The 20,713-nt window shown below is 28.3% G+C and overlaps 1 protein-coding gene across 5 annotated transcripts in view; it reads left to right on the forward strand.

The window, feature by feature from the left end:
• LOC100203680 (acyl-coenzyme A synthetase ACSM3, mitochondrial) overlaps positions 1–20,713 on the forward strand; it is a 91,704-nt gene that overhangs the window by 60,889 nt on the left and 10,102 nt on the right. For 2 of the 5 annotated variants that reach the window (XM_065803560.1, XM_065803561.1), the window contains exons 7-15: positions 2,605–2,726; positions 4,696–4,946; positions 5,020–5,129; positions 5,245–5,325; positions 8,126–8,227; positions 8,386–8,437; positions 10,196–10,271; positions 10,467–10,566; positions 10,644–10,763. In XM_065803560.1, the coding sequence (XP_065659632.1) occupies positions 2,605–2,726; positions 4,696–4,946; positions 5,020–5,129; positions 5,245–5,325; positions 8,126–8,227; positions 8,386–8,437; positions 10,196–10,271; positions 10,467–10,566; positions 10,644–10,763 (1,014 nt within the window). Of the gene's footprint in view, positions 1–2,604; positions 2,727–4,695; positions 4,947–5,019; positions 5,130–5,244; positions 5,326–8,125; positions 8,228–8,329; positions 8,438–10,195; positions 10,308–10,466; positions 10,567–10,643; positions 10,764–20,713 lie in introns of those variants that run through there. The other 3 variants (XR_010640094.1, XR_010640093.1, XM_065803562.1) reach the window with 3 other exon arrangements.

Below are 20,713 nucleotides of genomic sequence, written 5' to 3' on the forward strand. Positions count from 1 at the left end.
AATAAATATTTATTCATAAGAGCTTTACTCTTCGAAACTTCGGTTATGATCTCAAAACTATGTTTAATTCGGAACATAGAGAAAACTCTACTTTTTGAAATTTCGATTTTGTTATGGTCTCAAAGTTACTTTGATTAAAACCGTAGAGAAAACTTTATTTTTATGCAATATTCTTACCCACTTCTTACATCATTTTGATATCACGCCTTATATCATTGCAATACTTGAAATCACTCAAAAAATTATTTATTAACCACCCGTTTGGCTAAAATTTATCTAGTCTTATTACTGTATTTAGTTAGTCTTACAGTATTCTTAATATATTATTTATCCACTGGATTTCATATTATAACTATTATGAATGTCTTATATCCTTCACCACACATTTAAATCTTTACAGGCAACATTTTTTTTCCACTATCATAGACTATTTAATTTTTAGTGATGATTTTAAGTTTCACGGGTTGTTCATTTTCTTACACTTAAGATGGTTAACAAAATTCGAATGAAGTATCTATGACAGCGATAAAGTTTATTGAAGACTCTATTGTGTTTTAATTATTTTTAGAAAGGTTTTTAATAGGGTAGATTGTCATTTGATTATCTTTGGTTTATTTATGCTGGAAATACCTATTTGGTTTTAATTGTTTTAGAGGGATATTTATTAGTATTTTTTGTTTGCATACTTGAGTTTTGTTTTGGTGTTTTTATTAGAATTTTAATTTATTGTGTTTTCGTGTTTTCTACCAGTGTATGGTAAGTGATTTATTTAGTTATTTCTATTTATATTGTACAGTAGATCTATAATTTTTTATATCATATCATGGTGTTTTACAAATTTGGGTATAGTTGAGTGTTGGCTATTTGTTTTACAGAATAAGCATAAGTCGCAGGGTAAAGCATAAGCGGTGATGACGTTTGTCTGACAGGATAAACTAATTATTAGTGCTGATCTTCGTCGAAATGCCAGGAATAATAGACACAACTCTGAGGAGGTGTTTATTACTTAATCACTACACAAATTATGTTTACAAATTAGCATTAATGTTTTTTTTCCATTCTAAGGCCTTACATTATTGTATGAATATTTTATATTTTGTTGTCAATATTTTGTTTTGTATGTCGTTGTTTGGTGATATATTTGTTGTATATCTTTTTTCATCTTAAGTTTTTATAAAAAAACATTTTTTTTATTTTTTTATTATTGTAAGTATTGTTTTAGGTGTATTGCTTGTCTTTATTTTTGTCATCATATGAGTATATTTTTAAATATTCTACTATTATTCTTTTTTTTTGTCTTGACAGCTGTTAAAATAAGCTTTATTCAAAAAATATTTCTCCTATATTCTAATGTATTTCATTTTTCCCTCAGACGTTCACTGCTCGTGTGTGGCCATTTGGCAAATGGTCACACACAAGCAGTGAAATTTTTGCCAAAAGTTTTTAAATAAAAATTTTTGCCAAAAAATATTTTCATTAAAGCTCAGTTTTTACTTGTTCCCAATATACTAGAACTAAAAATTATATTTTGAAGGGAGATTTTTAATATGGTTTGTAATAAATAGGAAACCTTAGTTGGATTTCTGAAAAAAGGTAAATTTTGACTAAATTTGATTTAACAGGTCTCATTTTTTTTAGAGTAGTCTTTAGCTTTGTATTATATTTTTTTTAATATTTATTATATATTAGCTGATGTAGACAAGTTGAGAAGTTGTCAATCTTATTGTCACTTTTGTTTATTATTGTCAGAGTGTTGATTTGCCTCCAAATCAATATCCTTTAGAAAAAACCAAATTATTTCTCTATCAATACTTTAGAGAAAACCAAATTATTCCTCTATCAATACTTTAGAAAAAACCAAAATGTTTCTCTATCAATACTTTAGAAAAAACCAAAATATTTCTCTATCAATACTTTGGAAAAAACCAAAATATTTCTCTATCAATACTTTAGGGCACTACAAGAAGAAGGTTATTATATTCTTAATTATTACTTTTTTCTTTATAATGTAAGTTACAAGTTTTACAAATTCTTTCAAGATAATCCCTTCTTCACTTTAGTGAGGATTTAAAATAATACTTTGAGGAAATAAATTTCTTGAGAAATTAAATTTTTCTGTCAGGATCTTTTATTTTTGATTATAATATTTTCAAATTTTTTTTTCATTTTGCAGTTTCATTTTGGAGTTATTTCTTGTTTTTCTCCTACCTGAAATATATTAAGAAATACTTGTTTTATAAAAAATTTTTGATATTGAATAAAAATGTTAATGAGCTGTAATAATTGAAAAATATTATTATTATTATCACTACAATTTATAAATATCATCATGAGAATTTTTTTAACATCCATTAGTGTAGCCCAAGAATTTGTAACTTGAATACAATGTGAATGAAATAGTTAAATGGATACTCCAATATTTTGTAAATAATATAATTATTTAATTAAAAATCATTTAGTAAAACAATAATACTTGATGCAAAGAGAGACATTCTCATCCAAAATATGATAGTTGGAAAGAGAATAGCTTATCTAATAACGAAAGAAAAGGGAAAAAAAAGAAAGAAAAAGAAAAATTTGCAAAAAAAAATAATTTTTTATTAGTGTCTTAAAACAAGAGCAAGTGATCCTTTGGCATGGTTTTTCACTAGTGGAACAACTGGTTTACCTAAAATAGCAGAGCATACTCATGCAAGTTATGGTTTAGCTCATAAAATCACAGGAAGGTAATTTCTCTAATTTTCAAAGTTTAAAATCTTTTTTTAATAACTGTTTAACTTTTTATTTCAAAAGGCTTTGTGCATTTCAAAATTTTTTTAATTTTAAATTTTTATGCAGCATATACAGTAGCGTGTGGTGACACAGTAGCGTTCAAAAGTTTGCAGATAAGCAGAAAAGGAATTTTCTAATATTTTAGCACATACTTCACTAAAGCTAACATATTATATTCCAATCAAAAGGTTTTCAAGTTTACAATTTTGCTTTGAACAAATAATTGTTATTTAATTAACATTTTAAAATCGGTCAACAAATCAACAGTTTTTGATAAGTTCAAAAATTTGCAGACAAAGCATTTATTTTTTAAAATATACAAATTTTTCAACGATATTGAATCAAAAATTTATATAAAAGCAAAATCACATTAGTATTTTGTAAAATATCCTTTAAAATTATGAATGGCTAGGCATCTATGATGCATAGAGCCAACTAAATCAATGCAAAAATCAATTGAAATTGAGTCCCATCTTTCCTTGATTTTAATAGTTAAATCAGAATGATTTGTAGGCTTGATTCCATTCATTTGCCAGTCAATGGATTTAAGTCAGTTGATTGGGATGGTTATTTCAAAACATTAACTTTACTCTTTTCGAAAAACTCTAGAACTAATTTGGCTGTATGTTTGAGATTTTTATTCTGTTGGTATATCCATCCTCTGCATTATTAGCAATCCTCTGTAACTGCAGTTTATTGTTTAAATGAGGTAACAATAGTCTAACTTATATCTTTGTACTTTTCAGTAATTCTATGAAGCGGACCATCTCCATCTCAGCTAAAACATCCCCCAAACTATTACATTACCTCCTCCATATTTTACAGTAGGCAGGTATTTAACAGCATATCTGGTACCTACTGGATGTTGAATGTACCTAATTCCATCTGATTGAAACAGCCTAAACTTGCTTACATTGCTAAAAATAATTTTTGACTATTGTTGACTACTCCACTTTAGATGCTCTGATGCAAATTCTTTTAAGATATTATGATTTTTCAATGAATATAATGGCTTTTTAGCTGGAGGTCTTCCAATTAAATCATCATGATGTAAATGATGTTTTATAGTATAATTACTACAATTCATTCTATAGAAATGTCTCATTTGTACATTTATATCGACAGCTGTCAAATGGGAATTTTCTTTGCTTAGTATCACAAGCTTTTTATTCTGATAATGCATTGTTTTGCATGATTGTCATCCAGATTGATTTTTATTCTTTGTAGATATAGTAAGCTCTTATCTCTTCATAATTTGTCCAACAGTAGACTTAGGGACTCCATAAAGCTGTGCTGTTTTACGAAACAAATTTCCATTTTGAACTGATTTCAAGATAATTTTTTTCACAGGAGATGAGATACATTTCTTAGATCTTATGATCTCAATCACTTATACAGTTTTTTGATCATTTTTACTAGGTATTTGTTTAAAAAATCAACAAATTTTGTGGGGAAAGTGCTAAGCTTTAGTTTGTCTGCAAATTTTTGAACTTATATAAATTGTTATTTTGTGAATCAATTTTAAAATGTTAACTAAATAATCATTATTTGTTAAAAACATAATTGTAAACTTGAAAACCTTTTATTTATTATATATGTTTTAGTGCTGTATGTGCTGATGCAATAGTAAAATTTAATTTTTTTGGAAAGACTTTTGTTTAAACTTTGGTTTTTCAAGGAATTGAAGTTTCTAATTAAAGATTTCATAATTATATTTTATTAGATTGTTGAAGATTTGGTTTTTGTTAACGCTTTTTTTTTCTTTCTATTTTATTCTTTTACTTAATTTTTTGGATCACTACAATGCAATAACTTTTGGGTCAGTTTAATCTAATAGACAAAATATTTTAGGATGTTAATAATAATTATAACTATTACTTTGTTTTTATAATTTTTTTTAAACATTTATTATTATTTCTTTAGGTTTTGGTTGGATTTGACACCTAATGATGTTATGTGGAATGTTTCAGATACAGGATGGGCCAAGTCAGCATACTCATCATTTTTTGGTCCGTGGTGGCAAGGCTCTTGTGTTTTTGTTTACAATACACCACGGTTTAATGCAAAAAAAACATTAGAGATTTTTCAAAAGTATCCAATATCAGTAACTTGCTTACCGCCAACCGCTTACAGGCTTCTTGTTAAAGAAGATATCAAAAAGTTTTCTTTTAATAGTAATTTTCTAATGTTTCTTTACTATAATAATTTTAGCTTTCAAAAAATATAAAAGATATATTTTTACTTGAGGTTTGCGTCATTGTGTATCAGCTGGTGAGCCTTTGAATCCACAGGTGATAGAGGTTTGGAAAAAAGAAACTGGACTTCATATAAGAGAAGGTTATGGTCAAACTGAGATGGTAACTTGTTTTATAATTTTAAATAATAAAAAAAAGCCAATTTTTTCAAGTTGTTCCAAATTTATGTATTTATTCAAACAAATATTTTCAAAATGATTATGGTTAAATTATTTAGACTTTAAGTTGTGGAATGTTTCAATGCATAAACATGAAGCCTGGTTCAATGGGTAAACCAACCCCTGGCTATGATTTGCAAGTAAATATTTTTAGAACTTTTATATATGTTAATGTATACATTGATAAGTACATTGATTTCATACTGAAATAGGGGTTTACCAAGAGTTTAAGTGTATAAATTAACTGACTAAATCGGGAGAACATGCAAAGAGTGTTGCTACATTGACTAAGGGTTTGGGTTCATTTCTTCAATCATTTCTTTTCATTGTTTTTTTCTACTTTCCAAAATAAATGTATGAAAAAATGAAAGCAATAAAATGAAAGCAAATGTATATCAATATATGCTATAGTAGACTGTGGTGTAGTAAGTAAGCAGCTTATCAGGAAAGTCTTCGATAAAAAATGGTTAAACTCTATAATATCATATTTAAATAAAAAAAAACAGCTTTACCGAAACCAGTTCAAACCACAAATATTTTTTGTCACAAGTTGTAAGTATATAACCATGGATATTGGTAATAATGGTAGGAGGAGCTTGATTTGCAAAAGAGTCCTAATCTGCAAAACAAGTTAATGCCAGGAAAAATATTCAGTTGCTTAAATTCAAATGTTTAAACTCTAATATCTTATTTAAATAAAATTTATGGAAAAAAGTGTTATGCTTTATGGAAACCAGTTCAAACCACCAATTTTTTTTGTAAAAAGTTTAATATCTATAGTATGTAACCATAAATATTAACTTGTTACAAAAAATATACAGTCATTCTTATAGTTGTTCATTGACTATTATAAAATAATAGTCAGTAAATAACTATATTCAATAATTTAATTCAATATTTATGAGTACTAGCTGTCCGAGTCTTGGGTAGTCTATTCCACATCAACCATTTCTATACCTATTCCTTACTTCAATATTTTTTAGTAAGTGGTAGAAAAATAGTTATATATATATATATATATATAAATATATATATATATATATATATATATATATATATATATATATATATATATATATATATATATACACACAAACAGGGGGTGTTCTAGGAAAAAATTTGGGTGGCGGTACCCCCCATTCCAGTGAAGTTTAGCGGAAACATTGCCGAATATAGGCATTTTCTCGCCAAAAAAACATTTGCTGTAAAAATCATTTTTAAAAAAAAAAGGTCTAGAAAAGCCCCTGATATATATGTATATCTATATGTGTATATATATCTATATGTGTATATATATATATATATATATATATATATATATATATATATATATATATATATATATATATATATACATATATATCTATACATATATATGTATATATATATATATATATATATATATATATATATATATATATATATATATATATATATATACATATATATCTATACATATATATGTGTATATATATATACATACGTAGACTTAACTAATTACCTGAGCACATTAATAACATAAGTATCTCTATTATGACATAGGTGCATCAAATTTCTCCTGATGCTTTTATGTTTTTAGAAATTTTAGGCTTTTTTAAAAATTCTCTCCATTTCGTTTGTTATAGTATTTAATATCTTTATATGTGTTTTTTAAAAATTCTCTCCATTTTGTTTGTTATAGTATATGCCGTAGTGGTATAGTGGTAAAGCGCTCACTTCATCAGCGAGAGGTTCCAAGTTCGATCCCCACCACGTCCCTGGTAGTACCACGCTTAACTTGTTTCTCTGCCCAGTCGCCTTGTTCATCAAGGTTCGTGTTTTGGAGTTATAAAGTTGAGAAAGGGTTATAAACACTATTAAGTAGCCTCCTTATCTGTAGTGGCCTTCTTGGCCTTAGGGAAGCAAATAACAAAAAAACAAAAAACAAAAAAATATACTATCTTTGTATATGTCATGTATATAATATCTATAAAACTTTAAAAATGTTTTATTTTGTATTTTGGAAAATTTTTTAAAAATTTTTTAAAAATTTGCCAGATAAATAATCGCAATGTGCGCTTTAGAAGCACAGCAAGCTAACCACTTTGGCCTCCAAGGCATTTTATGCTAAAAATTTTTAACATTATTTAATAATCATAAGACTTTACAATAACTTTACAAAACAACAAATAAGTATTACAAGTCAAAATTAAAGAGATATTGCTGCAATGCAATTTTCAATTAAAACTTGATATAATTTTTAATGGTACATAATTTGAAGTTTACATAAGTTAGATATTTGCATACATTTTTGTTCACATTTTTTAATAAAAATAGGACTGTGACTCCTTCTCCCCATCAACTTAGGTGTGTAATGGCTGCCGTGAGTTCTATGCAAACACACACAAATGAGCATTAAGTTGAGCATTATATAATATGGTACTTTATAGCAAAAGAATAATTTAAAATTTGATATTAAAAGTATACTAAATAAAACTATTAAATTAATGAGATTTTAAAAATCAGAGATTGGAACTTAAAGTTTGAGGAACTTTTTAAAAAATCATGATAAAGATGTTTCTGTCAAATGTACATATATTGTATATTTGATTGTACAAATGTACATATATTTTATATTTGGCATCGTTAATTACTAATATATCTCTGATATATTAGATATATGTTTCATTTTCATAAAACATATATCTCTGATGTTTCATTTTAAAGATTATTAGGTAATTTTTTTTATTACAATAAGTTAGAAGTCAAATCAGAACCAAATCAAATTAGAAGTCAAATAAAATAAAATCTGACATTTTTTTTCATTTTTTAATTATAATATTTTAAAATTACTTGAACATCTGTTCCAATTATTATTTTTAACTTCTTTTTAGATATTTATTTTTGATTTGAATAATTGAAAATGACTTTTCGCAAATGAAAAATATAAACTTTACTTAGATAATTGATGGTGATGGTAATATATTAGAACCGTTTGACGAAGGTGAAATAGCTTTAAAATGCTTTCCAGTTCGTCCTGTTGGTTTATTTAACAGATATGTGGTTAGTTTGAATTTTTTGAATTTTTTTCTTGAGTTGTTTATTGTATTGTTGAGTATTGTAGTTTTTCATTTTAAAATTTGAATAAAAACATTTTAATGATAGGGTGATCCTGTTAAAACAAAAGAATCATTTAAAGGAAACATTTATTTTAATGATAGGGTGATCCTGTTAAAACAAAAGAATCATTCAAAGGAAACTTTTACCTAACTGGTAAGATAAAAAACTGGTAACTAACTGGTATAAAAAAGTATATAAAAAACATTTAATTTTTATATACTTTTAAATTTTCATTATATTCAGAAACGTTTTTAAGAAGAACTTTTTTTATTACAATATTCATTTAAAAAAAAGCAACAAATTCAAGTAACAAAATCCCAATAACAAAAAAGTAACAAAGGTAACAAACAAGAAAGTAATATTTCTGTAAAATGAATAATAAAGAAAAAATAAGCTATTTATTTAAACTCGATATTTTAATGTTTTAACTTGTTGTGTTATATTATTGTTATTGATCTGTTGTTACATTTAATGTTTCACTATATACAGTCTGATATTCTTTGTTACATTAAATGTTCTGCAACAGTCTAATAGTCTTTGTTACATTTAATGTTCTGCAAAATACTATCTAATAGTCTTTATGCTTTAAAATCTGACTCTAGTTTTTATAAAAAAAATTTAAAAAAACAGAAGAATTTTTAAAAACAAATTTTTTAATGCTGTATCCTTTCCTTACAATGCAAATTGTCAAACTGAGTATTGTTTAGTAGTATGTTGATTAATATAATTCAATAAACTGTCAAGTAATAAATATAAGTATTAAAATTATTTTTAAGTAAAAATCATACATTGAGAATCATTTGACAACTGGAAAATAAAAATCATGCATTAAAAATCATTTGGCAACTGGAAAGTAAAAATCATACATCGAAAACCATTTGGCTACTGGAAAGTAAAAACCATACATTGAAAATGATTTGGCAACTGGAAAGTAAAAACCATACATTGAAAATGATTTGGCAACTGGAAAGTAAAAATCATACATAGAGAATAATTTGGCAACTGGAAAATGATTGCAAAAGCTTTAGATGAATAAAAAAATGAAATTAAAGATGAAGTTGATGAATTTCAACAACTTATGATTTTTCTTGCTTTTTCTTAGTAAATAAAGAAGATCAATAAACTTTTAGTTTTTTTAATGTTTAGTAATTTAATAATTAAAATAAATTATTTAATAATAATTTTTTTAAGAGGACTATCAAATAGCTTTTTTCAAATTTTTTTTAAACCTGATAAAAAGAAACTTTCAGTAACCTGATTTTGAACAAACTTATAAAAAAAAAAATAATAATAAACTTACAAGGGGGGTGGGGGGGTGGGCTTATATTAAAAGTCTAAATATAAGTTTCTTCGTATTTTCATAAATAAAAAGTTAAAAACTATTAAAATATTGTGTATTAAAAAGATATTCTGTTTTTAGAATAAATAGTTTGAGCAATTTTTTATATATACTTTTAAAATATTTTCATCGATCCCCACCACGTCCCTGGTAGTACCGCGCTCAACTTGTTTCTCCGCGCAGCGGCCTTGTTCGTCAAGGTTCGTGTTTCGGAGTTATAGAGTTGAGAGAGGGTTATAACCATAATTAAGTAGCCTCCTCATCTGTAGTGGCCTTCTGGGCCTTGGGGAGGTGAAATAACAAAAAAAAAAAAAAAAAAAAAAAAATTGAAAACATAAAACTTTTAATTATTAAACCATAACATTTTACGTTATTATAAAAGTTTAAATTAATGTTAATAAACTGTGGCAGCCCAAAACACTATCTACTACCTAAGCTAGTATTTGGTATCAGCTATAACGAAGTTCTTTTTTTTTTTTTAATGTTTTTAAAATAAAAAAGTTATATTTTTTTAAAAAAAAAAAAATATAACCTTTATGGTTTTTTTTTATAAAGAATTTTATTTTATTCAGGGGACCGAGGTTATAAGGATAGAGATGGATACTTTTGGTTTGTTGGTAGATCAGATGATGTTATTAACTCAGCAGGGCACGTTTGTTTATGTTCAAATAATTTATATAAATGGTAACCTTTTTCTTAATTAAAGTTTTTTTTATTTTTTTCTCCTTTTTTTCACATTTTTCCAGGAAAAAGACTTTATTTAGTTATTTTTTGTTATATGTATTTTTTTAATTGCTTCAGTTTGTATATAATTTTTTATGGTATCGATTTTCGCATTTTTAGATATCGAATTGGACCTTTTGAGGTAGAAAGTGCTTTAATAGAGCATCCTGCTGTTGTTGAATCAGCTGTAATCGGTGTTCCTTGTGATATTCGTGGTTCGGTATATAAAATTTTTATAGAAATTTGTTATATAAGCATTTAAAGCTACTTTAAAGTCTAATGTAAAATTGTGTTTAGATTGTAAAAGCCTTTGTTGTTTTGGCCGATGATTATAAAGCCCACGACATGAATTTGATGGTTAAGATGCTTCAAGATCATGTAAAAATGTGCACTGCACCCTATAAATATCCTCGAAAGGTATGTAATGACCTTTACTATATAATGTATTTAAAATTCTTTACTTGTCACTCATATATTTACTTAGCTGAGTATAGTCATATATTTATATGTATATATCATGAGTATCAGTCATATTTTTATTTAGCTGAGTAAATTGTAGTTTATTTAGTCAGTTTTAAATTGTTAGTCAGTATAGGTTGTAATTTGCTGAGTCATCATAACTTCAATTTTCTGAGTCAGCATAACTTTACTTTGCTGAGTCAGTATTACTTTGTCTTTATATAAGTTGTACTTTATTGAGTCATATATTACTTTATGAATTGTAGAGGAAAACATTTTGTTGCATTTAATAATTGTTTAAAAAATTTTACAATTAGTTTTAATAAATTTTTATAACCTATAAATTATTACCTGGTTTTTACAATTGATCATGTTATATAACATACATTTTAATACGATAGGTCATCATTGCTTTTTTTTGTTTGTTAAAATGACTTTGGATAGCAATATAATGTTGCTCTAGCAACTAAATAAAATTAAAAAAAATCAGTTTTTCCTTACTTTGTTGCCTTAATACAAATAAGTCATTTTTGATGTTACATATAATATTATATTGTAAATATAACATCAAAAATAGCTTATTTGCATAATTCATATATATATATACTATGAAAAATATTTGCTATACAAAAAAAAACATTAATAACATAACTTATTTGTAATCATAACTTCTACTTTTTAAAGTATATACAATTTGCAATTGTGACTTTTTTATTTAATTATAGATACTCAGCAAAAATATTTATAAACATGCATGTACAGGTTAAGGGACCTCAGAATGCAGTGGTACTTTAGAGCGTCACAAATTTTTCTATTAAATACTGAAAGCCATGAATAATCTGAACAAAAGAAATAATGTTAAGTCTTAAAGAAGAATTTCAAATTTCCTAGCGTTTTGTAGTGCTTCGCCTAGCATTTTGAATTACTGATTCAAAAAACTACAGTAGCATGCAAAAGTAACCGGACAAGAGCATAGTTTGAGATTTTGAATTGAATTTCTTTCAAATTTTCACTGAAATGTCAAAAAATTGATTACAAATCTAAAAACAAATGAATTTTTACTAAGTTTAAGCAATCTAATCTTAAAAGTTCATTTAATTAAATTATGCGCGTGCAAAAGTATCCGGACAGAAATGAAAAAACCTGAACCTCAAAAAACGTTTGATTGTGTCAACACTACATTTTACATTATAAAGTTCTTTAATTTCAGCATTTACAAAGACAGCATTTTGTGTGGAACATTTTTTAGGGCTCGAGGATGGATGTTTTAGCAGGACAATGACCCAAAGCACACTTCAACCCTTGTGAAAAACTTTTTCAAAACAAAAGAAATTCGATTAATCGAATAGCCTTAGCAAAGTCCTGACCTTAATTCTATTGAATGTCTATGTAAGCTCATTGATCGATAAATTTCAGGTCCAAAACCAACAAGTAAACGTGGTTTATTTAATACTCTGAAACAAGAATGGGGAAAAATCAAAATTATTGTGATTATGAAGCTGGTGGACTCAATGCCTTGTCACTTTCAAGCAGTAGTCAATGCTAAGGGCTTCCTGACGAAGTACTAAAGCAATTTACTTTAAAATAAAGCATTTTCAATTTTAAAAATGTTTAAAAAAAAATCTAATTCAAGTTTTTCATTTCTGTCCTGATACTTTTGCAAAAGATATAAAAGTAAGATCTATATAAGCTATAATTCAAAATTAGCGACAACAGAATGATGTGTTGTATTCTGGAAGAAATCAGAGATAGAAAAGAAGTCTTTAATGTTATCATCATCAGATTCAAACTGAAGGCATTTTTTGGTTCCCTTTTTGCAAAATTATTTGATCATAATTGGTTTTGAACCTGTTTCACCTCAGCTTTTCTGCATTTTCTGCATTTCTGCATTCTTTACTGCATGTTGATTTTAAAACATTATGGCAATAGAGCATTCTTGAAACTTAGTTGCATTTCCTTACATTTAAAGAATGCCTCAACTTGTTGTTGTTGCTTGAATTTTTTTCCTTATTAGCTTGCTCCTTTTAGGCTATATCTTCCTTGATTAATGAAACCGTTTCTTACATTTTTCCCTCTCAATTGAGCCGAGAACCTGGGTAGCTCTAACATTTACCTTGTTCACTTTTGGTGTTACTTTGGTTACAGGCAACAAATTAGTAAATTCTTCAATTGATATTGATTTATCAGGTATTATTTGATAAGTACTTTCGTATTTATGTTCTCAATAGCTTGTTGAGCCATAACGAACATCTTTTGAAGATAAAATTATTAGTGTTGTTGATGATTGATTGTTATCAGTATTTTCATAAATACACAGCTTAGCTCGTAAGAACTTATCTTCCTGCATCCACTCAGCGTTGAGTCCTTAACTTGAAATCCCAACTTTTTTCCTGGAATTAACTATTTGTTTTCATGCCCACTCTAGCCACAACTCTGCAAGTTTATTCATGAAGCCTTTCCTGCTAATCGTCAAAAATGAAAAATAAAGTGTTGATTTAGTACTTCTGTAGTAAGAGTGCAATTTCTGATTGAATTGATCAAAAGGCTATGTAACGCCAGTTGTGTTAGGTGGAGTGTTTAAAAGTCTAATATTTTAACCTCTTAGAAATGTCAATACATCACAGTCAAATCTTGAAAAATGACCATCGGAAAGAACAATAACAAGCTGCTTTATTTTTTTTTTCTAAATAGTTTGTGAGACTTATTTGAGTTCAGCTGTCTCATCTTGTGATCTTAGTGTTGGTGATTATCTTCCTTTAATCCATAAAGACTCCAATAGTCACATGCTTGGCCTGGGCATTTACATTCGTAAGAATTCACCCATTTGTCGTGAAACTAGGTTTGAATCCACAGACTATTCTTTTATGTGCTTTTGTTTAGTACCACATCACTCTATCGCCTTTCTCTTTGTTCTATATTGCTCTCCTTTATCTCAAGCCTGCACTCTTTTTGATGATATTTCTGATCATATTGACCGAGCCCTCTTTCTTTATCCATCAGCCAATATTGTTGTTGTCTGTGACTTTAATGCTCATCACACTGACTGGCTTGGCTCTTGTGTCAGTGACTTTGCAGACATTAAAGCCCACAAACTTTGCCTCTCTCAATCGCTAACTCAAATAGTCACTTTTCCAGCTCGCTTTCCAAACAATTTGAATCATTTTCCTTCTCTACTCGACTTATGTCCTGTTTCTGATCCTAGTCAGTGCTCAGTTTCTCTACATTCACCCTAAGGTGCTTCTGATCACAGTTTGATCTCTCTAAAACTAATATCTCATTCTTCTTCATCATCTAAATTATACCTCTTACAATTACCTTAAAGCTGACTGGGACTCTTTCTGTGATTTCCTTCGTGATGGCCCTTGGGTAGAAATCTTTCATCTTCCTGTTGACAAATGTGCTTCTTACATAACTTCGTGGATTCAGACTAGCATGTAATTTTTTATTTCCTCTCGACGATTTCAAGTCCTCAGTCTCCTCCATGGTTTTCCTCACATTGTGCTGCTGCAATTGCCAATCGAAACCGTTACTTCCATATCTATCAGTAAAACAATTCTCCAGAAAACAGACATCTGTTTATTGCTGCTAGAAAGCATTGTAAAAAGGTTTTGTCTAACGCCAAAGCTCGGTATTCTCAGGTCATGAAATCTCATATTTCATCACAAAAATTAGGCTCTCGTGACTTCTGGAGAATCTTTAACAGTATCAATAATAAGGGCAAATCTGTCCTTATTATTGATACTATTAATAAGTCCCATTAGTCTTCTTCCTATTATAAGCAAGGTTTTTAAATCTTTAATTAACAAACACTTAATCTCTCATCTTGAATCTAATAACTTACTTTCTGATCATCAATATGGATTTCGATCTTCTTGTTCTACAGCTGATTTGCCAACAGTAATAACTGATAGGTTTTATCATGCATTAGATAAAGGTGGAGAGGTTAAGGCCATTGCTCTTGACATTTCTAAAGCTTTTGATAAAGTTTGGCATGCTGGTTTTCTCCATAAGCTTTCTTCTTATGGTGTATCTGGTACCATCTTCAAAGTTATTGAATCCTTCCTTTCCAATTGTAGTATAAAAGTTGTCCTCGATGGACAGGACTCTTCTTCTTATTCTGTAACTTTTGGGGTTCCTCAAGGTTCTATCCTTGGCCCTATACTCTTTTTAATTTACATTAATGATCTTCCAGATATTCTCACACCTAAGGTGGCATTGTTTGCTGATGATACTACCATTTATTCTTGTCATAATAAGAAGCCAACACTTTCTGATTGCTTGGAGGGGGTATTTGAGCTTAAAAAGAATCTCACTTCTGCTACAGCATGGGGCTCACATTGGCTGGTGAGCTTTAATTCAGATAAAACTCAATTTTTTTCAGTCAATCATTATCGCAATAATTCAATATTTCAGCCAATCATTATCGCAATAATCTCCTTATATTTATTAAGGGTAATGTACTTGATGAGTCATCCACTCTTCAAATTCTAGGATTAACTCTTACTTCCGATCTTTCTTGGAAACCATATATCAAATCTGTTGCAAAATTAGCATCTACTCAGGTTGCATCTCTTTATCGAGCTCGACATTTTCTTACTCTGGATTCTATTCTCTATCTCTAAAAATCTCAAATTTGGGGGATCTTCTAATGATGCCCTTTCTCTCTTAGACAAGGTTTAAAAATGCATTGTAAACATAGTTGGACCTGCTCTAGCAGCCAACCTCCAACCATTATCACATCGTCGTAATGTTGCTTCTCTTTTCTACAAATACTATAATGGGTACTACTCTAAAGAGCTAGGGTCTCTTGTGCCATCTACTAAAATTCATTCTCGTGTTACTCGTCATTCAATTAAGTCTCATTCTTTTTCTGTGACTGTTCCTTAGTGCTCCAAAAACTCATATTTGTCTTTTTTTTTTCTTCGAACTTCAGTTCTTTGGATTTCGCTTCTTTAATCTTGCTTTCCTGATTCACATAATATGCAATCTTTTAAGTTGTCTTTCAATCATTATTTTGCTCTACAATCTTCATCTTTTCTCTTCCATTAACTTCCAACTCTAATTAGTGATTGCTTACAGCCTTGTTGGAAGCGAAGATGTTAAAATAAAAAAATGGTGGTCAAACATTTGATATGCACTTAAAAGTGTATTGTGATCTTGGTTGCTACTGTCGTTTGTAGAGATTGGAATACGTTTAACTGCTTCTTTTCGAGCTTTGGGGGGCACTAATCCCTTTTCTTTTGAATATGTAACACATTGCTATATCTCCTCCAAAGGAAACAAAAGGATGAATAGTTATGCATTCCCTATTTTCTCTTATCATCTTTTGATAACCTTCCCCTCTCCCGGCATACACTAAATTATCTGGAGTACCATTAACTCCAAATAAATAGTTTACAAATGGGGGGGGGTCATTATATTTGCAAAGTCTAGTGATATCAACATCTCCCTGCTATACACCTGTTTCTACTTGATTTTAATTAATGAAAACATTACTTTTTATAAGTTCTTCATTTAACTCAATAAGATGGTTACAGGCCATTTCTTTTGTGCCGTTATACGCACAATTTATAGATACAGTTCCCAGTCTCTTTTTTGTGATGTACGTTTTTAATATTTTGCCCAATGCTTCCAAAATGACTTGCTAAGCTTCTTTGTTTGCAGTGCTCGTTGAGCGTTTGGTGATGCTTAGTGATCTGACGTCCACAGATGTTTCTACAGGCTTGCGTTCTTACTCCTAAAACATTTAACATTATCTTTGTCAACTCTAACTTGTTTAAACCTTGAAGGCATCTAAATAAATTATTGAAATTACACTACATAAAAACTAAACACTACATGTTTAGTTTTCTTAATAGAAAAGTCATAAAAAATAAAGATTTTATTTTTTTTAACTTGAATAGTTTATAAAAAAATAGTTTTATTTCTTAATCATGCATAATTTCTTGTTATTTATATAAAAGACTAGTGATTTTTCCTCATCTTTGGTAAAATATGAACAATATTCCTTCTCCTTTCCAATTTCAGTGACATCAAGTCATTTGTTAACTGTTCATAGACCTTTATTTAGTGGAAATTTTCAGAAATTATTTGCAGCCATGTTTATTGTGATTTGACACCACTCAACTGATTCCTTTAACTGCTTATTTTTCATCTCTATGAAATTTCTTAGAACATTGCATCTTGATTTGTTATTTGGTTTAACTCTAAGATTAAAAAACTCTCCCAGTTTTTATTTATTCACAACTCAAAAGGAATATCAAAACACACTTTCATTCACCTTCATTCTGAAGTTCCTTAACTTAGCATTTTGTAGTGGAATATAAAAAGTAAAAAGGGTAAGTGAACCAAACATTTAAAAATATACTCAGCAGGGAAAATAATGCTTTTATTCAGAAATTTATGATTTTCTAACCGAAATTGGAAGTATTACAACCTATTATTTATCCTGACATTCTGAAGCCCCTATTGAAAAAAGTATATTCAAGTATTTATCAAAAGACAAATCAAAATGTTACCCCAAAAAAATGTAACCTTTTTGGCATTCTAACAGTAGTATCTAGTCAACTCTTAAAAGTAAAAACTAAGTTGCTGCCCAAATTTTCTGTCTTAACCAGAATCTTTAAAAAAAAACACTTAGCATTCTGAAGTCCTTTTACTTGTAATAAAACAATTTTGACCAAAATGGCTTAAAAAAACTCCAAATAATCTTCTTAAATAATGGTTCTTGGCCACTGTTACTGGAAATATTTTGTTGCAGCATTTAGGATGACTAAAGGTTGTTTTGCAAAACTTTTTTTATACTATTGTTCCAGGTTTTTTTTTTTTTTTTTTTTTTTTTTTTTTGTTATTTCACCTCCCCAAGGCCCAGAAGGCCACTACAGATGAGGAGGCTACTTAATTGTGGTTATAACCCTCTCTCAACTCTATAACTCCGAAACACGAACCTTGACGAACAGGGCCGCTGCGCGGAGAAACAAGTTGAGAAACTGCGCGGTTAAAGAAAGTTGAGAAACTGAGAAACAAGTTGAGAAACTGCGCGGAGAAACAAGTTAGCATTAAAATAAATAGCCTGGAAATATATTCGTATATAATCAATGGTTATAATCAAAATAGTTGCATTAAATACTTATATTTAAAAAAAAAAAAATTTGGAACAAATAATAGGAATGATAAAAAAAAGGAATGATCAGTTATCTCAAAAGAGGACCCCAAAACAGGAGTAAAGAGCAAAAACATATACTGATATACTTTTAAAGTTTCAGAATATTCCTCAAAGTTTACACAATGTTTAAAAAAGTCAATTCATTTTGAACTTTTTCCATTTCATCAACTTTTCAATTGTTACTTCTTTTTTACAATAAGTATTTGATTAAAGAAAAGTGAAATTTTAAAGAAATTTTATTTAACTCTATCATTGAGATTACTTATAAGTATTTTCAACTTTTTTCACGCATTCTAAAATCCATTCACGCTGGTACTTCTAAGAAACTTCCAAAATCCAAGAAAATAAGATTAAACTTGAAATCTTAAATTTTATGATTAAAAGTTGAAAAATTAACTTTTGGAGCTGTTTCCTTTGAAAGAAACTATGGCTTCAATATAGTAACGTAGACCCTCTGCTATTGTTTGTATTATGTTGTCAATAATAAGCAACAACCAACCCTTACCTTGCATATTGTTGATTGATTCTTATGAATAAAAATATTACATTGTTTTTTCAAACACCTTCAATGTTTGTATTTGTATTATCAGCAAGAAAACTAAATATTTATTTAAATCTTAACTTTAAATCTAATTTTAAATGTTAATGCGAAAGTTAGTGATTGCAGCTGTTTTATTGGGCAAAGCAGAAACTTTTAACAATTCAAGATGTGTTTTATTTATACATATCAAAATATTAAATATAAAAAAATATTAAAACATATCAAAATATTAAATATAAAAAAATATTAAAACATCAAAATATTACAGGGTGATTTAATCAAAAATATAAACTTTAAATTAACATAATTAATTTTTTGATTGCATTACATGCGATAGTACATTTTAAAGCTCATTAAAAAGGAAATTTAATGTTAATAATTTCAAAAAAATTAAAATAACAGCATAGCCATGAGATACGATATTCAAAAACGCATATTTTTAACAAAAAAATTGGTTGAGTTGAAGAGCGTAAGTCTGGTTCAGAGAGCTTATAGAAGTAAATTTAAGAACAAACCATGTCTAACGGCAACAGCTATCACAAAATTATCTAAAAAATTTGATACAACCGGAACAATACTTGATTTGCCACCAAAACCGTGGAATGAGCAAGACATTCGAATTAATGCAGAAATAAGCTGAAAGTACTCTTCTTCGAAGATCCTACATTGTCGATCAGAAAAGCCTCAGTTGATGTTGAAATTTCATACAGCCTTTGCCGTGATGTTCTTCTCAAAGATTTACAGCTCAAACCGTATAAATACCAGAGTGCTCATCAACTATTGCCACTTGATTATGAAAAAAGGGTCATTTTTGCTCAATGGTGGCTGGACTTGGAAAAGGATGTTCACAAATGGTTGATCACTACAGATGAAGTCTATTTTTACCTTACTGAGTCAATCAACAAGCAAAATAACAGAATGTGGCTGAATGAGAGACCTGAGGATTGGATAGAGAAACCGTTGCACGATGCGAAAGTTTTGGTTTGGTGTGCCATTTCCTGCCGAAAAATCTACGGACCCTACTTTTTCGAAGGAACGGAAAATCAGCACAATTACCTGGATATGCTTAAAATTTTTTTCTGGCCTAAGCACTATAGAGTTGAGAGTCACAAAAAATACTACTTTCAACAAGATGGGGCTACTCCGCATACGGCTAATGTGGTTCAAGAGTGGTTACAAAGTAAATTTGGGGAGAAATTCATTACCAAGCAACAATGGCCTCCACGATCACCAGACCTCAATCCATGTGATTATTTCTTATGGGGTTATCTTAAGTCTAAAGTTTATAAGCCATTACCGAAGACTTTGGATGATTTAAAAGAGAACATCACGAGAGAAATCCAAAAAATAAACACTTCGGCTTTGGAATCAACGTTTTTGAATTTTACAAAAAGATGTCATTTATTAATTGGAAAAAATGGAGGTCATATTAATAAAAAAAAAAAATAATTCTTATCACTCAATTTCCTTTTAATTTATCTTTAAAATGGTGTATTGGACTTAATAATCCGATTTGATCTACAATTTTTATTCAATTTTAAAGTTTATACTTTTGATTAAATCACCCTGTAAATATAAAAAGGAAAAACTTAAGTTAAGCAGTAACTACTAGCATCTGTTGCAACTTCAAAAAAATTATTTTTTTTAAGATGAATTTTTCATTGCCTGGTTTTTTTAAGATTTATTTATTAAACAGAAACTTTGTTTAGAGTAAATCTGGTCGATATGATAACTAATGTATTGATAATTGAAAAACTTTTTTTTTTTCAAAAAATAATTTGTTTCAAAACTTATACAAATGACTGTCCCAATAACTTTTTAAAGATGTTGAGGCTTACCTATAATTGAGACAGTCCCAGAAAACTGGGATGTCACCCTAGTGATTTATGTACTTTTTATTGTACATAATAAACAAATCATCTGATAAAATAATTGAGTTTATTCGTTAATCTCAATTAAAACATAAAACGCACCTTAATACAATTAATACACAGTAGTCCTACTTAATCCAATTATAAAAAATAATTTAAAAAAATAATTTTGATGGAACTAACATAAATACAAAAAGGTTTTTTGTATTTATGTTAGTTCCATCTATTGCCAATAGCTAACACATCAAGATGTGCTTTGTTTTTGTCACAAAAAAATAAAGGCATTTTTGATATTTGCAGATGAAACACTTGATGGAGAAATGTGAATAGG

Source organism: Hydra vulgaris, chromosome 08, assembly GCF_038396675.1.
Source record: "Hydra vulgaris chromosome 08, alternate assembly HydraT2T_AEP".
NCBI lineage: Eukaryota > Metazoa > Cnidaria > Hydrozoa > Anthoathecata > Hydridae > Hydra > Hydra vulgaris.